The sequence below is a fragment of the Sorex fumeus genome, unplaced genomic scaffold (genome assembly GCF_029834395.1).
Source record: "Sorex fumeus unplaced genomic scaffold, SorFum_2.1 ptg000109l, whole genome shotgun sequence".
Classification (NCBI taxonomy): domain Eukaryota; kingdom Metazoa; phylum Chordata; class Mammalia; order Eulipotyphla; family Soricidae; genus Sorex; species Sorex fumeus.
The window spans coordinates 248,913-276,186 of record NW_026606166.1 but is presented as its reverse complement, the minus strand read 5'-3'; the positions used below and the strand labels follow the sequence as shown (position 1 = coordinate 276,186).

At 45.6% G+C, this 27,274-nt stretch overlaps 2 protein-coding genes across 3 annotated transcripts in view; one reads left to right on the top strand and one right to left on the bottom strand.

The window, feature by feature from the left end:
- LOC130042733 (rab9 effector protein with kelch motifs-like) overlaps positions 1-4,364 on the bottom strand; it is a 30,037-nt gene extending 25,673 nt beyond the window's left edge. The window contains exon 1 of the mRNA XM_056134922.1: positions 4,241-4,364. The gene's annotated coding sequence lies outside the window, so the exon portion shown is untranslated. The remainder of the gene's footprint in view (positions 1-4,240) is intronic.
- Positions 1-27,274, top strand: part of LOC130042734 (serine/threonine-protein phosphatase 6 catalytic subunit) — a 99,684-nt gene that overhangs the window by 59,702 nt on the left and 12,708 nt on the right. Inside the window, exons 2-3 of one of the 2 annotated variants that reach the window (XM_056134925.1) lie at positions 4,607-4,703; positions 21,582-21,677. In XM_056134925.1, coding sequence (XP_055990900.1) covers positions 4,629-4,703; positions 21,582-21,677 — 171 coding nt within the window. In that variant the 5' untranslated portion in view covers positions 4,607-4,628. Of the gene's footprint in view, positions 1-4,404; positions 4,704-21,581; positions 21,678-27,274 lie in introns of those variants that run through there. The other variant, XM_056134923.1, reaches the window with a different exon arrangement.

The window sequence follows — 27,274 nt, the reverse complement described above, 5'->3', positions numbered from 1 at the left end:
TTCTCTCTGACTTTCAGAGAGATTTATTAGGCCACCAACATTTCGGTGATCACCCTGAATGTAACAATCTATTAAAAAAAAACAAACTCTCAATTCCAAGAGATCTGGGCCTCTTTGTGAGAATTTACCAAAAAAGCAACTTTACAGAGAAGTAAATATAGAAGATAGAATAATAAGATATGAATGACTAGATCCGATGTTCAGTCTAAGTCACTTAGACTTAGTTACCCTGTTCCTACGTGCAAAGCTCATTCAGCCAGGTGACCTTCACCTGGAGGGGGGCTTCCACCCTGGCCAGTCCTATACTCCAACCCTCTGCAGCGTGGCTGCTACTGGGGGTCAGGAGACAAGGTCGGGCGAACACGGCTGTTTCCCTTCGATCAAAAGGCCGGCTCGGCGCTCTCCATCCAGCCGGGGCCCACTCCCCTGATGGATGCGGCCACCCCCGCCCGGGATGGCGCCAGACCCCGGGCCCAGGGCCGAGACCCCAGACCGCGCTGCATTACCTGCGGAGTCCCGGGCCGTGGCTCCGCCCAGCGGGGGCGGGGCCTGCACCTGCGCCTCCCGCAGACCCCGGAAGCGCGCAGTCAACCGCTCACCTCCAGGCTCCCGGGGCGGGGCTTGGCTAACGGGCTGGGCTGGGGGTTCCCCCGGCCCGTTTGGGGCCCGGGAGAGGGTCATTGGCTGAAGCATTTCTCGGGACCCAAACAAGTTCTGCCTCCCCAGAGACCACTTATCCCCCGGGAAGAGGGTGGGTAAACAAATCCGAGCGACTTCCTAAGGAAAGGTCGGCGGTGGGGGTGGGGGATGGATCATATTGTTGACCCGGTTCCTCCAGCAGCTGGGCTACCCTCAAGGGACAAGCTATTTTCAGTACAGAACTGGTTTCTGACAGTGACATCTCTCCCGCAGACTATAGGCCAGGTCAAGTCAAGTTTAAACAGCTGACTCATTCCATAGTTAGCACTGGTGCTATATTCAGCAGTCTACTCGGCCAGAGCCCTGGACTTCTGGATTTTCCACTCTAACCAGAGAAAGATCCAGCAGAAAACAATAATAATAAAGTGATCTTGAACTGAAAATTAAAAGAGTTACTGAACTACAACTAACTAGCAACAATTGTAGAAAGTGCCAGGAATAGGGGCCGGAAAGATAGTATAGGAGAGAAGGTTCCTGCGACTGCCACATGACTCTGGCTGAACTCCTGGGAACCACATCCGGTCCCCCTGAGCACCGCCAAGGGTCGCGCCTGAGCACCTCCAGGTGTAGCCCATACCAAGCCCCCCTGCCCCCTAAAAGTGCAAGAAGTAGAGCAAGAAGGGAGATAGCTTAAGGGGCTGGTGCCATGACTTGCATGCAGGAGGCCTAGGTTTGATCACGGCCACTACCCCCAGCATCACCCAGCATGGCCCCCACAGCAAAAAGAAAGAAGTGCAAACAATAAAATAATCACCCATTGAGGGATTGCTTTTCTCTGGGCCTTAGAGTCCTCTGGACTAAACTGGAGCTAATAAGCTTTCTGAGCATCAATGTTGGGGCAGGGGGAAGGATATAACAATTTACTTTTATTGTTTTGGGATCACACCTGGGAGTTCTCAGAGCTTAATCCTGGGATCTCCACTCAGGGATCACTCTGGTGGTACCAGAGAGAGAACTCAGGTTGGGCACAAGCAAGGCAAGCATCTATTCTGCTGGACGATCTCCCTGGCCCTAATACAATGAATTTAAAGTGGTGCGGAGTTCCAAGGCAGAGCAAGTTCTCAGCATCCTGCTATTCCTAGATTCCGTGAACTCTGGACACCAGTTCTGAACTGGGCATTATCTCTGGTTGTGGCCAGCTTCCTCCCTAATGATAGATCCCTATGGCTTGCCTTGAAAATGGAGGTGAGGAAGAGGATGGGGAGGAGAGAGAAAAGTGAGAAAAAGGGAGAGAGAGGGAGAGAGAGAGAGAGAGAGAGAGAGAGAGAGAGAGAGAGAGAGAGAAAGTTCAATGGGCAATGGGCTGAAGGAGGACATGTTTTGCATGCAGGAGGCCTGGGTTCAATCCCTGGCACTGCCCGGTCACCTAAGCACTGCAGGAGTGACTCCCAGCTTGAGCACCTGAGCACTGCTAAGTGTTCCAGATATCAAAAGGAAAAGGTGGGGTGGAAGAAAAGCAAAGGGAAGAAAAAGAAAGGAAAAAAGAAAACAGAGAGGCCACTCAACTGGATGGTTCAGAGAATACCACACTTAGGAGTGCCAGAGCAATCTTGTGTCCTGGGAAAGAGAAAACTGCTTAGGAAGGAAGCCATAGGAATACCTCGAGGACAGAGCTATGCTTGCAAAGCAGAAGCACTCAAATGTACAAACATACTCTGGTTCATGAGGCTGAAGAGACGGTACAGGGGTTAAGGCATTTTGCTGTGCATGCAGCTAACCCCAGTTTGATCCCTCAGCGCTCAGGGGTTGCTCCTTGAGATACCAAGAGGACCATGAGGTGCTGGGGATCAAAACAGGCCCAAGCATGCAAAGAATTTTTTTTTTTTTGCTACACCCAATTGGTGCTCCAGGGCTACTCATGGCAGTGCCCAGGGGGACCATCAGCATTCCAGCACTGAATTGAGATCTGCCACGTGCAAGACAAATGCCTTGATCTCTCCACCCTCTCTCCACTCTCAGTCTTCTGAGCGCTCTCGCTGATTCTCATACACGGCATTAAAAAAATTCCTTTCCATGTACTAGTTATATTAAGCTTCAGTCCAAGGCGATGAGGTAATTATTACTTTTTTTCATTTCCATTCAAGGTAGGCACTATTATAATCTCCATATGGGAGCAGAAAAAAAGTAGAGCTCAGAGAGGATAGATAATTTTGTCACTGAGATGGGAAGTAAGGGTGTGTCATTATTATTATTTTGTTTTAGGGGCCATATGTGGCTGTTCTCAGGGCTGACTCCTGCCTCTGTGCTCAGAGATCATTCTTGGGCAGTGCTCAGGGAAACATATGTAGTGCTGGAGATCGAACCCAGGCAAGGGAAGTTCCCTACCCTCTGCACTATCTCCCAGCCTACATGGAAAAGTCTGAACTTGAGCTTTATCCATGTGGTGCTGGAATCTATACACTCTACCTTCACTCTGCTATCAACCAAAAGTAGGTCTATTGTCCATTTTTCTTACTCAGAGTACCCCCTCTTTTCCTTTTCAGCACAGATTACTTTGTAATTAACCATTTGTTCATAAGCGTCAGGAGGACCAGAGCCATAGTTAACCCTATCATATGTACTATATAACTATTCATTAAATAAATGAAAAAACATATACTTGTGAGCATCATTCATTCAACAACCTTTCCCCTCCTTTGGTTTTTGGGCCAGACCCAGAGATGCTCAGGGCTTCCTCCTGGTTCTCCACTCCTGGTGGAGCTCAGGATATCTTATGTGGTCTGTCCAGCCCAATACACATATTAACAAAATTTTGTTTGGGGGTGGGGAACCTCCTCAGTGGGATTGGCAAAGGTCTCACAATGTTGGAGGTCAAACTCTCGCCCTGGGCATGCCAGGCATGTACTCTAGCCTCTTGAGCCATTTCTCCAGCCTCTGAATATACGAATGTTGAAGGTATAATATGTGCCAAGTGCTGTTCTTGGCGTTAGGGATAATAAACAAACAAACAGAAAAACCCACTACTGCCTGCAGGACTCACCTGTATATGACACCAGTGCAGCTCACCGCTATTCCCTGTGAGATTTGGGAGTAAGTGACTCATGAGGATCAAACGGAAAAACAGCACTTGCATAGCAGTCTGCATAAGAGATGCTTTAATAAGTTTCCCTTTCTCTTAGGCCGGATCGGTGGCCGGGTCTCTCTGTCCTAGATAGAGGTAAGGTTTTCACGAAGGTCTAGCAAAGCTGCCGAGAAACACATTACTAGAGCCGGGTTTACTCCAATCTTTAACTGATCTGCTTAGAAAATGCTTAAGAGGGACCAACTGTGGCCCGGGGAGACGGCTCAAAGGGCTGCTGGAGCACCTGCTTTGCTCGCAGGAGCCCCCATTTCGATCCACCCCAGGAGGGAGCCCCTCTGAACCCGGGAAAGGGGGAGCGAGCTCCCTCGATTCCTCAAAAACCCGAGTAGCCCGGGGGCACCACGGGGTGTGTTGCACCCCCCGCTTCTTCGCTACTGCCGAGAGAGAGAGAGAGAGAGAGAGAGAGAGAGAGAGAGAGAGAGAGAAACCCGAGAAAACAGAGTGGCTAGAACGCTTTACCTCGGGAAAGCCTGGCTGGGTCCCCAGAGGCGAAAGTCAGGAGCCAAGGATGCGGCGGGAAAGAGGAGTCGCGAGGGACGCGCAGCCAAGACTACAAGTCCCAGTGTGCCCCGCGGCGGGCGCGTACGGGTCCCCGCAGGCGCCGGTGCCTGGGCCGAGGAAGCCCCAGGGGACCGGCAGCTCGGGTTCAGCGGGCGCGGGCGCGGGCGCGGGCGCGCCGCGGGAGCGGGGAGAATCGGGTCAAGCTTCACGCCGCTGCGCAGACGCCTCTCCCGGGCCGGACGTGACGTCTCCGGAGTTCCGGCCTCGGCCTCCGCCGCCGCCGCCGCCGCCGCCGCTACTCCAGCCACCGCCGCCGCCGCCGCCGTCGGGGCTTGTTATTTCTAAAATGGCGCCCCTGGACTTGGACAAGTATGTGGAGATAGCGCGGCTGTGCAAGTACCTGCCAGAAAACGACCTGAAGGTGAGCCCCGCCGGGGTGGGGGCCCCGGCCCGCGGGCTCGCCCCTTCCGGCTGCGGGGCGCCCGCCGGTCCGCCCTTCCTCTCCCCGCGGGACCCCCGCCGGGGCATCCCGTCCCGTCGCGGGGACGGGCCTAGTAGCTCGGCGCCGGGCGACCGGCCCCGACTGGCCGTCCCGCGGGCGGCGGGGCGCGAGGAGCCCGCGGCCCCCGAGTGCCGTCCCGCGGCGCGGCGCGGGGATCTGGAGGCGGGTCGCGGCCTCTGCCCCCGGGGGGCCTCGCGGGGGCTCGGGCGCTGCCCCCGGCGTCGCGGAGGAGACGCGGGTGTCCGGCCCGAGCCCCGGCGGGCAGTGCCCCCGGCTGGTGACAGGCGCGCGGGGCGGCGGCCGGCCGCGTTGACAGGCGCTGCCGCGGGCTCCGGGGTGGGGGTGGGCCCCCGCGGAACGCGCCGTCGGGACGCCCCCTTTCCCCGTGCCGCCCCCCGCGAGCCGGCGCTCTCCTGCGGGTCGGGACCGAGAGCCGGGGATCGAGTGCGCGCTCGGGCTGGTGTCCCGAGTGGAGCGTGTCGCCCCCCTCGCCCCCCACGCCCTCTCTGGCTTGACGCTCGGCCTCCGTGCTCTCCCCCTTCCTCACTCCAGGTTTCGTCGTCTGGGTTTCCTCAGGTTGGTGGTGCTTCCCGCCGAGCCTGGACCGAGGGGGCGAACGCGCGGCCGTGCAGCGCAGCGCCGGACCGTGTCGTGTGTGTGTGTGTGTCTGTGTGTCTGTGTGTGTCTGTGTCTGTGTGTGTGAGGGGCTGGACCAAGCTGGACCAAGGGGGCGAACGCGCGACCGTGCAGCGCCAGACTGTGCCGTGTGTGTGTGTGTGTGTGTGTGTGTGTGTGTGTGTGTGTGTGTGTTTCAGTATGTCAGGGGAGAGCCGTGTTGGGCCCGTTGTGTTTGCTCAGTGACTTCTGATTTGCTCTGGGCCAAGCGGGTCGGCTGTTGATCGGTCCGAGTGGCTTTTATCATTGTGGCTTTAAAGCAGGTTATCACTGTCCGCAAAGTTCCTAAGGACCAGTCTACTGTTTTTGTTTGGAGTGTGTGTGTGTGTGTGTGTGTGTGTGTGTGTGTTATCACTGTCCGCAAAGTTCCTAAGGACCAGTCTACTGTTTTTGTTTGGAGTGTGTATGTGTGTGTGTGTGTGTGTGTGTGTGTGTTATCACTGTCCGCAAAGTTCCTAAGGACCAGTCTACTGTTTTTGTTTGGAGTGTGTGTGTGTGCGGGGCGGGTGAGGGGGGAGGCCCTTCCCGGCAACGGTGCTTGGGACTTAGTCCAGGCTCTGGGCTCACAGATCATTCCTGGTGGCATCGGGACCTTATGGGCTTCCAGGGATAGAACCCGACTGGGCTGCGCGCAGGGCAAGCGCCTTACCTGCTGCAATATCGCGTGTGTCTGTGTGTGTGTGGTGGTGGGGTGCGCTCTCCCCGCCCGCCTCCCCCTACTCACTCTTTTGGTATGGAAGGTTGATATTTAGCATTAACAGTATTAGGCTCACACATGTGAGACTTGTTTTTGCATGTTAATATATGTTGTAAGATAGGAAAGTCATTCTTGAACATTTGCCCATGTTCAGTAGGGTAAGCTATTTTTTTGGGGGAGTCTTGGCCCGCACCCAGTGGTGGTCAGGGCTTACTCCTAGCTCTGCCCTCAGATTATCACTCCTGGTAGTGCTCAAGGGACTATCTGGGATCGAATCCTGGTACTATCTCTCCTGTCTTCCTCAATAGGATTAGTTAAAAGCCAATAGTTGTAGAACTGGAGTATTCATGCTTATCTGGTTCTTGTCTGATTTGAGTTTTGGGGCTTTTCTCCCCACTGATTTTGGTGGGTGGAAGAGGGACCACACTCAGGGCTGTGTTTAGGGAATCACTCCTGGTGGGCCTTGGAGCCTTGCCTGTGCCTGAGATCAGGCTCCAGATTTCTTTGTGTAAGGTAAGAACCTTAACCCCTGTGCTGTCTCAACTGCTCTGCTTATCCTTTTAGAAAGGGAATGAGAATGTAACCAATATTAGTGTCCAATTCGCAGAAAATTAACCAGATCTCTTACTGTAGAGTTGTTAAAATATCTTGAAGTGAAATTTGTTTTTACATATCAGTGAATTGATGTGGACATTTTTGTCCCTTAACATCTGTAAAAGTGTTTTAAGCTTTGTGTTTATAATCAATAAAATAGTACTTATATTGGAAAAATAACATTAACTTGAAATTGGATGTTGAAATGATTTGGAAGTTAAGCAGTTGGATTGGCTCTCAGTTTAATAAACATCAGATTTCTTTTTCATCTTAACTATTTCATTTTCTTTTGATTATACTTGTGGATGATGCCTAGCTGTTTCTTAAACTTTTTTGTTTTGGGGCCACACCTGAAGGTACTCAGTGCTTACTCTTGACTCAGAGCTCAGGGGTCATTTCTGGTGGGGCATGGGGGACCGTATGCAGTGCTGGGAATCTGATCCAGGTTCGATGCATGCAAGACCTTATTGCTATACTGTATCTCTGATTCCCCAATTTTTTTTTAATCCTTTGGAATACTGAGTGAAGTTCTGAATTAAAATTTAAAAATTTTTTAAAATTTTAGGCCTAGTGGTTCACAATACTACTAATGATAGGGTTTTATGCATAGCAATCTATCACCACACCCTCCCCTAGAGTGTTCACTTCCCTCTAGCATTGTCTCAGTGTCCTCTGCCCCAACCCCCATCCCAGTCTTAATCCCCCACTCAGGTCCCTTCCCTGTGGTAAACTTCCTACTAAAGACTAGTTCTCAGTTTCTGCTGCCTTGGAGCATTTGCTGTGCCTCTACTTTGTTTCTTTAGAGTCCACTCGAGAGATTATTCTTGTCCCTCTTCTTCTGGCTAATTTCGCTTAGCATGATATTTTCCAGATCCATCCATGTAGCAGCAGATTGCATGATTTCATCTTTCCTTATAGCTGAGTAGTTCAGTGTGTGTATGTACCATAGTTTCTTTATTCAGTCATCTGTTCTTGAACACTTGATTTGTTTCCAGATTTTGGCTATTGTGAGTAGTGCTTGGAATGAACATAGGAGAGCAAATGTCTTATCCAAATAGAGTTTCGGGAGTTGTTGGAATTGGAGTTAATAGCTTGATACCTAGTTTCTGGAGACGTGTCTGTGTTGTTTTCCAAAAAGACTGGACCAGTCAATATTCCCACCAGTAGAGAATGAAGGTTTCTTTTTGCCCCATACCCTCAATAAACACTGGTTGTTTTCATTCTTTGTGTGTGTGCCAGTCTCGCTGGTGTGAGATGATAGCTCATTTTGATTTGCATTTACCTGGTTAGTGAGTAGAGCATTTTTTTCATATACCTTTTGGCTATCTGTTTATCTTTTTTTTTTTTTTTTTTTTTGGTTTTTGGGTCACACCCGGCGATGCTCAGGGGTTACTCCTGGCTCATGCACTCAGGAATCACTCCTGGCGGTGCTCGGGGGACCATATGGGATGCTGGGAATCGAACCTATATCGGCCATGTTGGCTGTGTGCAAGGCAAATGCCCTCCCCGCTGTGCTATCGCTCCAGCCCCATCTGTTTATCTTTTTTGAAGAAGTTTCTGCTCATTATCCCTTCCTCTCAGTTTTCTAATAAAGCTTTGTTGTTTTTCTTTCCTGTAATGTTCATTGATCTTTTTTGTTTCTTTGTGAAGCAAGATAATTGTCTTTTTTTTTTTCTTCTTGCTTTGGCAGTGTTCAGGGCTTACTCCTGGCTGTGTGCTCAGGGATCACTCCTGGATGGATTTGGGGGACCATTCAGGGTGCCAGGGATTGAACCAGGGTTGGTCCTTTGCAAGGTCCCGGCATCTTTGTTTACCTTGGCTTGGCTAATGGCATTAAATCATTAAAGATATCTCTAGCATCAGTGTCTGGAGTGTTACTTGTTTATTGTTATTTCTTTGTTTTTGGGCCATACCTGGCAGTGCTTAGGGATGACTCTTGGCAGGACTTAGGAAACCATATGGAGTGCTAGGGATGGAATTGAGGTTGACTGTGTGCAAAGCAAGTACCTTATCTCTCTGGCCAATCACGGAGTGTTCTACTTATGTTTTCCTCGTTATAATTTATGGTTTCAGGACTGTTATTGAGATCTTTATCCATTTTGATTTGAGTTTTCTGTGTGGTGTTAAATTGGGGGTGCTTTAATTCTTTTGCATGTGACTGGCCAATTATCCTAATACCATTTATTGAAGAGGATTTCCTTTTGCCACTTCACACTTTTTGCTCTTTTAGCAAAGGTTAATTGATTATATATCTGAGAATCTTTCTGTTCCTCATCCTCAGTTCTCTTCCATTGGCCTGAGAGAATGTCTTTATTCCAGTATCACAGTTTTGATTGCTACCACTTTAATGTACAGTTTGAAGTTGGAGAAAGAGAAAACTTCCATATTTTTGCAACTGGGGTTGCTCTAGCTATTAGGAGGGGGGTTTGTCTGAATTTATTAAGTATAGGCTTTTGTTTGTCTTGGTAATGTCTTTCCGATTAATCTGCTGGTGTTGCTCATCTATGGCTATTCTTGTGTTCTTTGAGTTTTCTGGGTCTTTCTCCCCCTTCTGTTTTTTAGGGCCACACCCGGCAGTTCTCAGAGACTTTTCCCAGCTCTATATTTGGGGCCAGAGATCCAATCTGGTCCTCCTACATGCAAAACTTGTGCTCAGTCTTTGGCTCCTCATCTCTGGCTATTTAAATAAATTTAATTTTGTTCTATTTCTTGGCATAAAGTGAAGATAATATTAGACAAACCAAGAAACTTCCTGGGTTTAGAGAGATTCCTGGGGCCTCCAGGGTTACCCCCGGAGATGATGGAGGCCAAGTGGTGCAGGGTCCAAATGGGTCTCCACATGCAAGACATGCACCTTATCCCTGTTACTCCTGCCCCTGCTATTGTCTCTTCCCACACCCCTTCCCTGTTATTTGTATTTTTGACAACATAACCACATTCTGTTATCTGAACATTTTCTGTAAAAGTTCTATTGAACAGAAACATTTGGGGGGCTGGAGCAATAGCACAGCGGGCAGGGCGTTTGCCTTGCACATGGCTGACCCGGGTTTGATTCCCAGCATCCCATTTGCACCTCTAGGAGTAATTTCTGAGCGCATGAACCAGGAATAATCACTGTGCATCACCAGGTGTGATCCAAAAAGAAAAAAAAATTCAGAAATATGAGCTTCAAATTTTTTTAGTAGCTGAATCAAAAAAAGTAAGAAGAAACAACTGGCAATGTGAAAATAACTGGCAATTTGTTTATAAATGGATGGACACGGAGAGTATCATGCTGAGTGAAACAAGAGGGACAGACAGAATGACTGCACTCGTTTATGGAATATAAAAAAAAAAACATAGTCTGAGACTAGTACTCAGGAACGGTAGAAATGAGGGCCAGGAAAATTGGTCCATGGTTAGAAATTTACCATTAGTTGGGGCTGGCGGGCGGGGGGGGAGTGGGGAGGGCAGTTAGGATAGTGAAGTGGCCACTATGACAATGATGGTTGGAAATATTCACTCTGGACAACAGAGTGTTGAAAGAAGGTAAAGGGATATACATGATAACTTTTCAGTACCTGTATTGCAAACCATAATGCCCAACAGGGCGGGGAGAGACTGAGAGAGAGAGAGAGACATAGACGATGTTGGAACATTGTATGACTGAAACCCAATCATGAACAACTTTGTTAACTGTGTATCTCACAGTGATTCGTTTCTAAAAAAAGAAAAGAACTTCAGTAATAGTTTATTCAGCTTAATTTCATCATGTATTCAGTATAAAATAATTCATGTAGTAAGGTGCACATTTTGTACCAAATTTACCAAATATGTGTACATTTTATATGTATAATACATCCAGTTGGGACCAGCCACCTTTTGGGTTCTCAGTCACTGCATGAGACTATTTTGTGGGACAGTACTTGCTTCTAGAAACTCATAGTTCCTAGAATTTCAGAGCTGATACAGCATCAGTTTGTTTAGTCTGTTCTTTTTTCTTTTTCTTTTTTTTTGGTTTTTGGGCTACATCCTTTAGTACTCAGGGCTCACTCCTGGCTCTGTGCTCAGGGATCATTTGTCAGGGCTTGGGGGATCATATGGGGTGCTGGGGATTGAACCTGGGTTGGCTGTGTGCAAGGCAAATATCCTATTCACTGTACTATTTCTCCAGCCCCTAGCCTGTATCTCTTTACAGAGAAAATACCTGAGACTTTCTTTTTTTTTTGTTTTTGGACTATACCCAGCTGTGCTTGGGGCTTTCTCCTGACTCTGCTCAGGGATTGCTCGGGGTGGTGATTGGGGATTATATGTGATATCTGAGATTGAATGCAAGGCAAGCACCCTACCTGCTGTATTATCTCTGGCCCAGAAACAGCTTTGTAGAGTTTATAATATGATTAAAGATAATAATTGCTGAGTTAGGTTGCAAAGTCTTGTTCTACAGAACTCTTTCTAACAGTTAATAGCTTCTTAGTATGGTGAATGGCATGCTTTTGAATAAGTATCTTCCTCCTTATTTCTGTTTCACTAATAAAAAAAGCATTCCTAAGGTTACAACCATCTAGCATTTTTCTCCAGAACTCTTCATCCACCTCACCCATCAACCAAGGACTCTGACCCTCCAGCAACCACATTTTACTTTCTGTCTCTGTGAATTTGACTATTCGAAGGACCTCAAGCAATTGAAATCACAGAATGTGTGTCCTTTGGTAACTGACTGACTGACTTCATATCCTGTCCTCAAAATTCATTCACTCTGTAGCTTGTGCCAAAATTCCATCTTTTAAAAAATTACTTATTTCATTAATTTATTTATTGTTTGATTTGGGGCCACACCCAGCAGTGCTCAGGGTTTACTCCTGGCTGGCTCAGAGGACCATATGCGATACTTGGGATCGAACCTGGGTCAGCTGCATGCAAGGCAAGTGCGTTACCTACTCCATCACTCCAGCCCTAGAACTTCAAGCTTTTGAAGATTAACAATACTCCACTATTTGTACAGAACATATTTTACTTCAGTGGCCACCAGTGTCACCTTTAGCTGTTGTGAGTAATATGGCTATGGACAGGGGCTGGAGTGATAGCACAACAGTAGGGCATTTGCCTTGCACATGGCTGGCCTGGCCGAGCCGGGTTCGATTCCTCCGCCCCTCTCAGAGAACCCGGCAAGCTACCGAGAGTATCTCGCCCACATGGCAAAGCCTGGCAAGCTACCTGTGACGTATTCAATATGCCAAACACAGTAAGAACAAGTCTCACAATGGAGACATTACTGGGCCCACTCGTGCAAATTGGGACAATAGTGATACAGAGATATCTTTTTAATCTCCCATTGTAAGCACATTTGAACTGCTGTCTTCTGACAATATATTTTGTATTTCTGTACTTCATTGCTTCTGTTCAGTCTGTTTTCTTATTTTTTTGCATAAAACTTACATAAAACAAATATTAAATAATTCAGTATGCATAATCACTTGATCACTTGATATCCCATCACTCATCGATTTACTCGTGGGCGCCAGTAACGTCTCCATTTGTATGCATAATAGCCCTATGAATTGTATACTCACATTTGTCCTAAATTACAGACAGATAAAGTTTTATAGGTACAAAGCTTTAGGAGCTAAGATTTAAATCTAGGTGGTCTGGCCCCAAGGTTTACATTCACAAATAACACTTTGGCTCCCTCATTACAATATCTTTGGCAGAGCCTGGCAAGCTACCCGTGACATATTCAATATGCCAAACACAGTAACAACAAGCCTCACGAAGGAGACGTTACTGGGCCCACTCGAGCAAACCAATGAACAATGGGAGGACCATGACCGTGACTACAATATCTTACATACTTCTTTTGCACTCTACCTTAGAGGCGTGTCTCTTTCTCCATGCAAATTTGGATTCCATGGTCTGAATTACTAGCAGTGATTGGAGTTTTCAGAACAGCCTCATATACATTCTTTTATTAACACAATCCTGTAGTAAATAGAAGGGGTGGCAGAGTTAGTACTTGATGAAGTTAAATGATGTTTCAGCAGAGTACCTGAATTTCTTTGCTATTGAAAATTCCTGTTCTTGAACTTGGGAGATTGTTCAAAGGGCTGGAACACATGCTTTGCATGCTAGGGCCCCAGCACTTAGTGATTTCAGTTCCCTGTCCCATCCAATTTGGGAGTGACCCCTCCCTCCCGCACTGAACCTGAAGTAGCCCCTACCATCCTGGCTGTGGCCCCGAAACCAAAACCAACCAAACCAAAAAATTGACATTTCTGAGACAGGAGATACACTATAGGAGGTAAGGCACTGCCTCGAATGCAGGTGTATCAGCCATGACCATATTTCAAATTCCTGGCACCATAAAGCCACAAGGAACCCCTGAGCACTGTCAGGGGTCAGGGGTCAGAAAATTCTGGAATGGCCCTTGAGCAGTGCCTTGTGTGACCTTCCTCCTTCTCCTAACAACAACAAACAACAACAACAACAACAGCAAAATATCCATTCTTTTTGGATTTTGGGCCACATCTGGTGATGCCCACAGATTACTCCTGGCTCTTCACTCAGAAATCACGACTGGTGGTGCTTGGGGGACCATAAGGGGTGCTGGGGATCAAATGCTGTTGACTGCATGCAAGACAAGTGTCCTACCACTGTACTATCTTTCCAGCCTCCAAAATTACCACTCAGGGATGGGGGAGATAGCTTACAAGGTCATCCGTGCTTGCTTTGTAGGTGCAAGGACCCAAGTTTAAGCCCTGGCACTGTATGGTCCACCAGCACCACTGGGTGGGGTCCTGGAGGCCCACCGAGCAATGCTATGCTAAGCATTGAACTATCAGACCCTGCTAGAATTTGTGTTTCACCCCCCTCTCCTCCACCATCTTTTTTTATTTTCCTTTTTGGGTCACACCTGGAGATGCACAGGGGTTACTCCTGGCTCTGCACTCAGGAGTTACTCCTGGCGGTGCTCATGGGCCATATGGGATGCTGGGAATCGAACCCGGGTCGGCTGCGTGCAAGGCAAACGCCCTACCCGCTGTCCTATCTCTCCAGCCCCTCTCCTCCACCATCTTGAGAACAGCTTGGGAAGAATTCCCTGCTTTCCCCCAACCTCCTATCCCCCCCCCTCCCAAAAAAAAAGATAGGACTGGAAAAATATTACAGGAGCTAAGGCTCTTCCCTTGCAAGTAACTGACTTGGGTTTGATCCCAGGCACTATGTATTGTCCTCCAAGTACTACCAGGAGTGTTCTTGAGGGCATAGAGATAGGAGTTGCAGTGTATGATGACCACTCTCAGCCCCATGAGCAAAGCAAAACACAAAAAAAGTATAAGTATTTATAAAAAAAAAAGTACAGATATTCAAAGGTATTTAGAAAAAGTGAAAGGGAGGGTATTTGAATGGGCTGCTCAGGGCTGGGAACCAGATTCTCCCTCCCTCCGTTTTTAGTTCTTTTTTTAAGATTTAAAAAATTTTAGGCTTTGTGACTTACAGTACTGTTCTTGATAGGGTTTCATGCATGTGCTGTCAAACATCACACCTTCTACAAGAGCATTTGTCTCTCCTTATCCTCCCTCCCCTTCCACACCTGGAAGTGCTCAGAGCTCACTCCTGGAACTCAGGGATCCTGGCAGAGCTTGGCGAACATACGGTGCTGGGGATCAAACCTAGGTTGGCCACGTTTTATCTTTATTTTTTATTTTTGGGCCACATCTGGCAATGCTCAGAGCTTACTCCTGGCTCTGTGCTCAGGGATCACCGACAGACTCAGGACAGTGGGTAGTGCTGGGGATCAAACCCAGAAAGGCTGAGTGCAAGGCAAGTACTCTGCCCTTTCTATTATTGCTCAGGCCTGAGGCAACTGTTTAGAGACTTAGCTCTCTAAATCCTTAACTGGGATCTGCAGAAGTGACAGTCACAGGTGGCAGCTATTACTTCACTCAGGTTAGTGACCCTGGCCTCTGGTTGAGTGAGGCTGCCTCAGGCGGTAGTTTACTCTTGACACTCTCTGGTGTTTGAGATTGTCAGGGTTGCACACTGGTACTCTACAAGTTATGTTCACTGTTACTTTTTTTTCAAATTTTATTTTATTTTCCCCTTGCACTTTATATAAGCACTGTGAGTTACAAAGTTGTTCATGATGATTCGTTACAGACATTCAGTATACCAACACCAGTCCCACCGCCATTGCACCTTTTCATCCTCATTATTTCCACTTATTTAAAAAAAAATTTTTTTAAAAAAATTTTTGGCACTTTCTGGGATCACACCAGAGATGCTCAGGGGTTACTCCTGGCTCTGCGACTCAGGAATTACTCCTGGCGGTGCTTGGGGGAAATCATACAGGATGCCGGGGATTGAACCCAGGTTGGCCGTATGCAAGGCAAACGCCCTCCCTGCTGTACTACCACTCCAGCCCCTGTTTTTTGTTTGTCTTGGCCCATCCCTGGTGGTGTTCAAGGCTTACTCCTGGCTCTACACTCAGGTATCACTGCTGGCGGGTCTCCAGGGATCATATAGAGTCCTGGGGATCAAACCTGGATCAGCCAGATGCTATACACGCACCCTACCTTCACTGTACTTTCTTAATTATTTGTTTTTAGGTTTTGGGCCATACCCGGCAATATTTAGGGATTACTCCTGGCTCTGCACTCAGGAATCACTCCTGGCAGTTTTGGAGTACCATATGAGATGCAGGAATGAAATCCAGATTGACCAGTTGGCCGTATGCAATGCAAGCTGTACTATCTTTCTGGCCCCAAGTTTGAGGTTTTTTTTTAAATTTTTGCTTTTTGGGTCACACCCAGCGATGCCTCAGGGGTTACTCCTGGCTCTGCACTCAGGAATTATCCCTGGTGGTGCTCAGGGGACCATATGGGATGCTGGGAATTGAACCTGGGTCGGCTGCATGCAAGGCAAACGCCCTATCCGCTGTGCTATTGCTCCAGCCCCTTGAATTTTTTTTTGATGACATCTTCGGTCAGTGATTCTTGGCTGTAACTAATATTCCTTACTCACCACACAGTTACAGCCAGCCACCTTATGGGGCTCCCCTCTTGACCCTCTACACGGAGACCTAACTAATTTCTTAATTTCTGATTATCACCGACTTTAATTATTTGGTTCAGTGTTAAGCACATGGTCCTGCACCAACTTGACATAGGCTTATTGCTCTTGGATTTTGTTTGTTTTTGAGCCATACCCAGCAGTGCTCAGGGATCATTCCTGGAAGGCTCAGGAATCGTGTGGCATGCTGGGAATCGAACCCAGATAAGCCGTGTTAAAGGCAAGTGCCCTACGTTCTGTACTGTCGCTCTGACCCCAGAGGTTCATCACTCTTGAATGCTGAAGATTGAACTTAAGAGTTTTTTCATGCAAAACTTTCATGCGTTCAGCTTGTTGAACTATCTTTTCTCCCTTCCCTCCAAAAGATCTTAATCAGGCTGCTATAGTGATCACTTCATAAAAAGTAAATACATAAGAGATAATTAAAATATTTTAGGTATGGGCAATAAATTCACATGGTTCCAAGTTATAGCCCTGTATAGCACTGTTTTTCCATTGTTCATCAATTTGCTCGAGCGGGCACAAGTAACGTCTCCAAGATAAAAATGTCTAAATTGGGTGCTGAAGAGGTGGTGTAGTGTAATCCTTGTACATAGCCAAGCCAGGTTAGATCTCTCGCACCTGGTTCCTTGAGCTCTACCAGGAGCCAAGACTAAGCCCTGAGCACTGCTGGGAACTGCCCCTTTCAAAACAAGTGTAAATGGGGGACCTGGGGAGATAGGTCAAAGGGCTGGAGCTCATGCCTGGCATGTGCACTCCCCTACTTTAATTCCTGCTACCATCTGATTTAATCAAACCATTTACTTCACTCCTGGCACTGCTCCAGGAGCACCCCTGGTGAGGCTCAGGAGATTGTATGCGATAGCAGGGGGTTGGCTACGTGCAAGGCAAGTACCTTAACCCTTGTTCTATCTTTCTGGGCCTAAATCTTTTGGTTTAGGGTTCATACCTCATGGTTCTCAGGTGTGATCCCTGGTGGTGCTTGGGGGACCATATAGGGTGCCATGGATTTGAGAGCCAACCTGAGAAGGTTTTTGTATGTATTATTCCACCTCAAGATTCTCAAAAATATAAAACTGGAGGGCTGGAGCGATAGTACAGTGGGTTGGCCATTTGCCTTGCACTTGGCTGACCCGGGTTTGATCGCTGGCATCCCATATAGTTCCCTGAGTACAGCCAGGAATAATTCCTTCCTGAGTGCAGAACCAAGAGTAACCTCTGAGCACCACTGGGTGTGGCGCCCCCCACACCCCAAAATAAAAAAGGGGGGAATGTAAAACTGGAGGCAGTATAAAGATTAGTAGTTTGTAGGGTTTGGGAGTAAGGAGGAATGAATAGATGAAACACAGAGGACTTTTAGGGCAAATACTACTTGCCCTAAACAACTCTATGATATTATAGTTCTGGATACATATGTTTTTATGTATTTGTCAAAACCATATATAGCAGCAAGAGGGAATCCTAATATAAACTATGACTCTGCCAAATAATGGTGTCAGTGTAGGTTCATTAGTTGTAACAAATATACCACTTTTGTAGAAACTGATAGTGGAGGCAGCTGTGTGTGTGAGTGAGGCATAGATGAGATCGATATTTTCTGCTCAGTTTACTCTGAGCCTAAAATGGCTCTAAAAATATTTTCTGACTGGAGAGATACCTCAGTTGGTCTCTCTACTTCTACATTGGCCTCTTCCCTTCCCTAACTTCCCCATAGTTCATTTTCAACATAGCTGACTTAATGATTGTATCATTCTTGTTCAGTATGATCTAGTGGCTTCCTATTAAAATCCCAGATCCTGGGGGCTGGAGCGTAGCACAATGGGTAGGGCGTTTGCCTTGCACGCAGCCCTCCTAGGTTTGAGTCCAGCATCCCATATGGTCCCCTGAGCACCGCCAGGAGTGATTCCTGAGTGCAGAGCCAGGAGTAACCCCTGAGCATCGCCAGATGTGATCTAAAAAGCAAAAAATAAAATAAAATAAAATCCCAGATCCTTACATTCATCCCTAATGACCTAAAATCAGTGATTTGCCTACTATTCTTTTTATGTAGTCCATCTAGCCATATCAGCCTCCATGTTTTCTCTTAAACAACAAGTGTGCTTTTAGGATATTTTGTCTTTTTAATTTTGCTCTGATTATTGTTTTGGAACAACACTTAATTGTGCTCTGGGGCTACTTCCTGGTCTGTGTTGGAGGCGGGCTAGGTTGCTCCTGGTGATCTGCTATGCTGGGTCCCATGCAGAAAGTGCCCCAGCAGCCCTTTGAGATATTTATCTCCCTGACCCTTCTAGGGAATTTTGTAGTTAGTGTCCCCCCCCCCCCCCCCTTCTTAACCGTTTCTCCCTCAGGTTTTTCACTCAAAAGTCACTTTATAAATAAAACTTTATGTTCATTCTATGTAAAATAAAACCTTAGGGCTGGTGAGATGGTTCACAGAACTATTTGCAAGAACCCCAGGTATGACCTCCAACACCTCATGGTGCCCTGTGAACCATTGAGAGTTGACCCTGAGCGTCACTGGGTGAGCCATCCCTACCCTCCCCAAATTAATACTCCCCACCTTTACCATTCCTTATCTCTTCTGTTAACTCATTTTCTTTTATATCTCTTATGTATTAGGATTATTTTAATAGTATAATTTAGTATTATTAACTGACTCCTGTCAGGTTAGTATTATTTATATGTGGTTTACATCTCTTCACATTACACTGTCAGCCCCTTGGCAGAAGGGGTTTTGATCTGTTTGGTCAGTACTATTTACTCTGTCTAGAACAGTACCCAGAACCAGGATCATTTGGCACTCAATAAATATTTGTTGCAATGAACAGCTTTGTTTCTATATTCAAGAGTGTATAGTGGGAAGAAGTAGGAGACCTGGTCTGGATCTGTTGATAGGGGTGAGTGGCTTTGTGATCTGAATGTTTATGAGGCTATCTTACTGTTTGGATTAGCAAAGAGATATGGCAGTTAGATGGTTTTCAATGCAAACCTGTGGTTTAGTTTACATTTTTGTGGTGACAGGGATCGAACCCATGTCCACTGCAACCAAAGTGAACACCTTCCCTGCTGTTCATTCTCTCGGACCCAGTATTTAGATTCCGTAATGTTTAAAATAATTTCAAGCACTCCAGAGAATGTTTGTGTAGTTTAATTTCTTCTTTCCTGGCAGACCTATCTAAAATCCAGAATGTTCTTTGTCTGTAGTATTAGCTGGTCTCAGGCAGAACAAAGGTCCTCGAGTTCCCTCTGCCCAGCTGTGCTTCTTCTAGAGCACTGTTGAGGGAATAATTTTGTTTCCGCAAGTTATAGGGGTACTTCAACTCTGTGTTTGGAGAATCATGTGAATCCAGCAATGGAATCTGGGGCTCATGAATGCAAATCATGTGCGTAGCTTGTTGAGCTCTCTCAGAACCCTCTACAGAATTTTTTTCTTTTTTTCTGTGGGAGTAGGTGGGTCACACACATTGATGCAGTATAACAGTGTCTTGAGTTTGGGTGTTGCTGCTGGCAGTGTTGTGGGACCATGTGATGCTGGGTATTGAACCAGTTCTGACTCCATGTAAAGCAAGTACTTGTACTACATGGAAACCCTGTACTTTCTCTCCTGCCCTACAAAATCTTTTGATTTGATGTTTTCAGAGGGAATATAATTTTGTTTTCTTTTGTGGGGCGGACATAGTCACTGGTGTTTGGTACTATTCCTGACTTAATGTAGTCCCGCTGGAAGTGCTCAGGGAACCATGTGTTACCAGCAGTCCAACGTTAGGTCCTACACATTCAAGGCAAGCACTTTGCCACTGAGCTGTATCCCAATTTTTGACAAATAGTTTAGTTTGTTTGTTTTGGTGCCATCACCATATTCAGAGATGTTCAGGTCTTTTTCCTCGTTCTCAGGTCTTTTTCCTCGTAATCAGGGATCATTCCTGGCAGTGCTTAGGGGACCATATGCTGTGCCAAGGATCGATTGTGGGTCCACTGTGTGAGGCAAGCACCTTTCCCATTGTACTTTCTCTAGCCCCCAGATAAATAGTTTTAAAAATGCAAACATTTAGAATCTGTTTTTGGTTTTTGTGCCACACCTTCTTGTGCTCGTGGCTCATTCTGGCTCTGGCTTGAGGACCTAATTGGGTGCTGGGCATCAATTCAGATTCTGTGTGCAAGGCAGGCAAGCATCTTACTTGCTTTACTATCTTTCCAGCCCGTAGAGTTCTTTTTAAAAAGTAGAGTGATTCCTCAGTTTCAGATAAAAAATTTTTTTTGTATTTGGCTGTGCTCAGGTCTTCTCGCCCTGCTCAGGAGTCACTCCTGGTGGAACTCAGGGGGCCATCTATGCATTGAAGGGTCAATTGCATGCAAGCCATTAGACTTATATTTGTAATTAAATGTAGTTAAGACAATCATAGATTTTATGCAGTTTAAGAAATAATGCCAAGGAACCTGAGCGATAGTACCGGACTTAAAGCACTTGCCTTGCACATGGCCAACCCAGCACTGCATGTTGTCCCTTCAGCACTGCCAGAAATGATCCCTGGGCACAGAGCTAGGTGGGCCCCTTGAATACTGCTAGGCGTGCCCTCACCTACCAAAACGTCCTGTGTGCCCATTACTTAATTTACCCAGTAGTAATATTTTGTCAAACTGTACAGAGGGGCCAGGAGATAGTATAGCAATTAGAATGTTTGGTTTGATCTCTGGTACTATATGGCCTCTGGAGATCCCCAGGTGTAGCCCTGGAGGTCCCCAGGCCGTAAGGCCTCCAAGCACAACTGGGGTGACCTTGGTGTTCTCTGGCATTAATGGGCCCAAGCTGCACCACATTCTCAGGACTGGCTTGGTTGTCTGAGTAGACCCAGGGCTCTCTGAGTGCCACGTAGAATACCCTCCCCACTCATCAAAATCCTGTAAAACTGGGGCTGAAACAGCGGGTAGGACGTTTGCCTTGCACACTGCCTACCCAGGTTCAATTCCCAGCATCCCATATGATAATTACAACTGCCAGGGGGAATTCCTGAGTACAGAGTCAGGAGAAACCCCTGTGCATCGCCGGGTGTGACACCCCCCCCCCAAAAAAAAAAAGCAAAATCCTGAAAAACTATAGTTCAGATGCCACAGATAGAATAATGAATTATACCCATAGGGAATTGCATTCCCATTAAACAATGACTATTCCCTACTCCCTTCAGACCATGGCAACTTATCTTTTTTCTTTCTCTATGAATTTAGCTTTTCTGGATGTTTCAGGTAAATAGAAGCATACAACAAACAACCTTTTGTGTCTGTAACCTTTTATTGGGCAAGGTTTTCTTCTTTGGCCTCCAAAGCATTATTCAGGGTGCCTGGCCCACACCTGGAGATGCTTGGGGGCAAATCAAGGTCAGTGTGTGCAAGGCCTGTTGCTTAACCTCTGTGCTATCTCTAGTAGCTCAGCAATAGTTTTTTGAGGTTCATCTATATTGAAACATACTATCTGCACTTTGGGCTGGAGTGATAGTACAGCGGGTAAGGCGTTTGCCTTGCACGCAGCTGACCCGGGTTTGATTCCTCCTCTCCTCTCAGAGAGCCCGGCAAGCTTCCGAGAGTATCTCGCCCACATGGTAAAGCCTGGCAAGCTACCATGGTGTATTCGATATGCCAAAAACAGTAACAATAAGTCTCACAATTTGTTGTGAGGACAGTGCTACAGTGCAGTGCTACTATCTGCACTTCATTTCTTTTATGACAGAATAGCATTCTAAATCCTTAGTTTTAATATTTTAGTAAAAGGTTGCTGTTTTCTTTTCTTACAGCGGCTATGTGACTATGTTTGCGACCTCCTTTTGGAAGAGTCAAATGTCCAGCCAGTATCAACACCGGTAACAGTGTGTGGAGACATTCATGGACAGGTAAGAATGAGTGGATAAATGAGTGGGATTTTTTGGCTTGCTTGTTTGTTTTTGGGAAACACCCAGTAATAATCAGGGGTTGCCGCTGGCTTTGAACTCAGGAACTGCTCCTGACGATGCTCAGGGAACCATAAGGGATGCTGGGGACGGAATCAGGACAGCTGTGTGCAAGGCAAGCACCCTACTAGCTGTGTTATCTCTCCAGTCCTAAATGGATATATATATATATATATATATATATACATACATACATACACACACACACACACACACACACACACACACACATATATCTCCACCCACATGGAGTGCCAGGGATCAAATCTGGGTCTGCCACATGCAAGGCAAACACTTTACTCACTGTACTAAAAACTCTAATACAAAAATATAAATGAGTGGAATTTTAAAAATATATTTTTTTGGCCACATGCAGCTGTGCTCACGCTTAATCCTTGCTCTTTGTTAACTCCTGGCAGGGCTTGGAGTACCATAAGCAGTGCTGGGCCTCCAACCTGGTTCAGCTGCATGAAAGAAAAGCACCTTACCTGCTGTACTGTCTCTCTGGACTCATGAGTGGGTTTTAAGCATCATGCAGCATGTTTCTACCTGTACTACAAAAAAGAAACAAAGAAACAGCTGGTGGTTACTTGTATACCTTAGTTAATTTTATATTCATTATTCTTGATTACTGTGACTAAATAAAAGCAGTGGTCAAGTTATTCATGAAATTTAATGAAATTGTACTTGGCATGTGATTAGAGAATGGCATTTTTGTTCTATAGAAAAAGAGATAAAACACAAACAGACTTTAAAGTTATTATGATTGATAGGATATGCTTTGATTTTAGGCAGTACATTTGTATTCATTCTATTCAGACGTGCCTTTGTTTGGTAAACATTTGTCATTTCCATAGTGGGATTAGGAATTACTAGATTCAGAAAGACAAAATTGTTGGTGCATGACTTCACATTATGTCACTGGTAAAATGTGATAAGAAGGATTTAATTTTTTTGTTATTTTGGAGCTACCTGATGGTGCTCTGGGGACTATGCAATACTAGGGATTGAACTTGGGCTTTTTGTATGCAAAGCATTTAGCTAGCTGTTTTTCCTGGGCCCTTGGTTCATATTTTCCATCTGCTGAGCTTTCGTCTTTTTTAAGTATTTGAAAGGAGTGACAGGAGTACTACACCTTTAGACTCTTTCAGTCTTTCTAATTCTAGGCTTTTTCAGTCTTTCTAACCCTAACCCTAGTGCCTTGTAGAATTTTCTTTTTTTTGCTTTTTGGGTCACACCTGGCAATGCATAGTGGTTATTCCTGGCTCTGCACTCAGGAATTACTCCTGGCGGTGCTCAGGGACCCACATAGGATGCTGGGAATTGAACCCAGGTTGGCCGTGTGCAAGGCAAACGCCCTACCCGCTGTGCTATTGCTCCAGCCCCCACCTTGTAGGATTTTTTTGTTTTTGATTTACATACCACACTGGATGATGCTCAGGGTTTACTCTTGAGTCTGCATTTAGGAGTCACTCCTGGTGGGCTCAGGTAACCATATGGGATACCAGGGATCAAACCTGGGTCAACTGCATGCAAGGCAAGCACCCTTCCCACTGTACTATTGCTCTGGCCTGAGATTTTTTTTTTTAAACTGAGAATAACACTCATAGCTTACTCTGTGCATGCAGTGCACTTAGGGTTCTAAATCATATAAGGATGTTGTGAACATTACAGTGTTTACGAATGTCAGCAGGCATTTCTGTCATTTGTCTGATTTCCCTATCTTAAGATAATTGCCGAAAGGGGTATAAATATGCATAAACTGATTGTAATTGGGGACTTATTTATATGAAAAATACCATTTTGACTACTTCAGAGCGCTTCCCCTCTCTATTTTGTCTCTATCTGATGACGATTCTAATAAACCATGCATTAATTATCAGTTTCTAAATAGAAGCCCTGTTATGTCATACGTTAAAATTCTGGTTCACTTAAAGGGTTGGAGACTGAGTGGTAGAGCTCTGGCCTTTATTTATTTATTTATTTACTTATTGTTTGGGGGTTATACCTGGCTATACTCAGGGCTTACTACTGGCTTTTCACTCTGGGATCACTTCTGGTGGGCCCAGGTGACTGTGTTATCTGGCCCCTTATTTTTTTAAGTCATATTTTCCTATTTTCCTTTCTAAATTTTGTTTGTGGCACCATGATTTGCAGTAGGGTTTTATGCATACAACAGTCTGACACCACAGCTTCCATCAGAGTGTCTGCTGCTTCCTGGTATCATTGACTCAGTGCTCTCGACAACCCCCTTCCCTCCCCCCACATTCTTGGTAAGCTCAGCTCTGTCAGAATGGATTTATTAAAGCTTTCATGTAGCATTACTTCTTTTTAGAAGTAGCATTTTATTTTGCTTACGTAAAGCTTGCTAATATAAGCAGTGCCTTAGCACATTTCCTAAAAACTGGAGTAAACCAAATATTTTCTTTTTCTTTTCTTCTGGTGGTGATGGAGACTCCAAGGTAGTTCTCAGGATATCCAGGAACTATTCCTAATGGTACTGGCTAACCAGGCTTAGGAAGTTGTTGCTAGGCCTGAGGATAGAGAACTACTTCGTCCCTCTGCTGACAGGGACCACCTGGCCATTCTGGTGGTACTCAGGGGCCTTAGAACTAACATTCAATGATGGTAGGGGGTGTTTTGAACTTGGATTCCAGTATATGCAATAGCCTTTAAACTTTAATTAAAATCATAGATTTGTACTTTATATTATATATAAGTATATCCAATCAGATGTACAATTCTTGCCCCCTCCTCACTCAGCTTACCTTGTTTTGTAAATTTGAAATTAAAATATGTATGTAACTTTTTCTTTTAAAAAATGATTAACAATACCTATTTTATTTTATTTTATTTTGCTTTTTGGGTCACACCTGGCAATGCACAGGGGTTACTCCTGGCTCTGCACTCAGGAGTTACTCCTGGCAGTGCTCAGGGGACCATATGGGATGCTGGGAATCGAACCCGGGTCAGCTGCGTGCAAGGCAAACGCCCTACCCGCTATGCTATCTCTCCAGCCCCCTGTGTGTGACTTTTTAAATGAGTTTATACTGATTTTAATAATGTCATGGTAGCCCAAATTTGAAAACAGCCCTAATGTACAAGAACAGATCACTTGATCACTTGACTTCCCATTAATCGTTGATTTGCTTGAGTGGGTGCCAGTAATGTCTCCAGGGGAATGAGACCCTTTGTAATTACTGGTTTTGGCATATTGAATATATAATGTATAGCTTGCGAGGCTCTGCCGTGCGGGCAGAATACTCGCGGTAGCTGCCAGGCTCTCCAAGAGGGATAGAGGCTTTTGGGGCAGCCTCTAATCGCCCTGTACAATGTACGAGAACAGATGACTAGAAAAAGAAACCACGTTGTGTATGCACAATATAGTTCAGCTATAAGGAAAGATGAAATCATGCAATTTGTTACAACATGGATTGAGCTGGAGGGCATCATGCTGAGCAAGTCAGCCAGGAGAGTGACTGATACAGAATGATTTGCCTCATATTGTAGGATATAAGAAACCCCAGCCGAAAGCAATAGAGTGTAAGAACTGGTCTACAAAAGGGAGCTTACCAGGGCAGTGAGACATGGAGAAAATGAGCACTCTGGTGGTGGGTGAGGTGTTTGTTCTATGCATGATACCATTGACAGTAATGTAAAATTGTAATCATGGGGGCTTAATAAGGAAAAAGAATTTAAACATTGAAAGTGATCTTTTTTTTTTTTTTTTGGGTCACACCCGGCAATGTGCAGAAGTTACTCCTGGCTCACGCACTCAGGATTTACTCCCGTTGGTGCTCAGGGGACCATATGGGATGCCGGGAATTGAACCCGGGTCAGCCGCATGCAAGGCAAACGCCCTACCTGCTATGCTATTGCTCCAGCCCAAAAGTGATCAGTTTTAATTTCTAATATGGTAACTAAATTCTGAAACAAAAAATGTTGAAAAAGTTCTGAAATCTACACACTTTATTGAAATATTTTCATGTTGGGGCTGGAGAGATAGTACAGTGGTTAGGGCACTTCCTTTGCACATAGCCTTCGTGGGTTTAATCCCTGGCACCCTATATGGTTCCTAGAGCACAACCTGGAGTGACCTCTGAGCACAGAGCAAGGATTAAGCCTTGAGCACTGCTGAGTGTGATCAGAACAAAAACCAAAACAGCAAAAAATTCCATGTTAGTCATAAATTTACTTTTAACACATTTTTAAGAATTTTATAGCATTTGATTTTTCCCTCTTCTAAGAGGGTCATAGAAGGGCTGGAGAGATAGTATGGGAGTGAAGATGGTTTGCCTTACATGTGGCTGACTCCAGTTTGATACCTAGCGCTGATGATGGTCCCCAAGCACTATCAGGAGTCATTCCTGGATAAGCCCTGAGCACCACTGAGTGTGGCCCCCTATTCCCCAACAAAAAGTGAGTCACAGAAATAGAATTATTAGAGCAGAGAAACCCCTATGCTTATATGCATGTGTATATAGACATTTATATATACTTTCTACAAGAATTATACTGAACGCATTTTCCCCTCGTTCATGCACAGCTGTTCTGATACCTCTATGCAAGTAATGACATATGGATTTGAACTCAACCTTTTTTCTGGGCAAGTCCCTTAAGCCACTGAACGATCTTTTGGGTCCCACTTCAAATTTCAGTGTGTGTGTGTGTGTGTGTGAGGTAGTGGGTAGGGTCACATCCTGCAGTATGCAGGGCTTACTTCTGGCTCTGCACTCAGGGGTCACTTCTGCCTGGAATTAGGGGACCATATGGAGTGCTGGGAACGAACATAGGTTGACTGTGCAAAGCAAGTGCCCTACCCACTGTATTATCTCTCTAGCCCTGTAAGTTATTTCTCCTAAGGAAGAAATGACTATTTATTTCTGTTTTTTGGTCACACTTGTCCTTTCTCAGGGGTTTACTCCTGACTCCACACTCAGGAATTAATCCTGGTGGTGCTGGGGGACCATATGGAATGTGGGGGATCGAAGCTGGGTTGGCCACTATCTACTGCTCCGGCCAGCAAGTAATGACCTTAGATTCATGGAACTTTGTTATAAGTGGTAGTGGTTATGTCAGTAACTAAAATTTCTTTATTTCAGAGGTGACTATTTGAATGTGAGAAATTTAACTAGTTCAAGTATAAAAGTTAAATGTAAAATGGTAGGTGAGGTGGGATGGGGTTTTTTTGGGCCATACCTGGCAGTTCTTAGCAGAGGTGATTGGAATGTAGCTCAAAGATAGTATGTTTGCTCTATATATTTGAGGCCCAGCAGTTCTCCTCTCCCCTTCCACACAAGCACAAATTTTCATGGGCAATGTGGGAGAAAGCAGGCCTTTAATAACAATGCTTTAGAAATGACTTTAATGGGAACTGAACTTTACTCATGCCTTTTTATTAAAGGCTTGGGAGCTGTGTACTCTCAAGTTTTGTTTATACTTTCTTTATTAAAGTAAATATTTGAAATCTTTTTCTTTTTAAAGTTCCCCTTCCTCTTCATTTTACAGTTTTTAAATTTTTTTTTTTTTTTTTTTTTTTT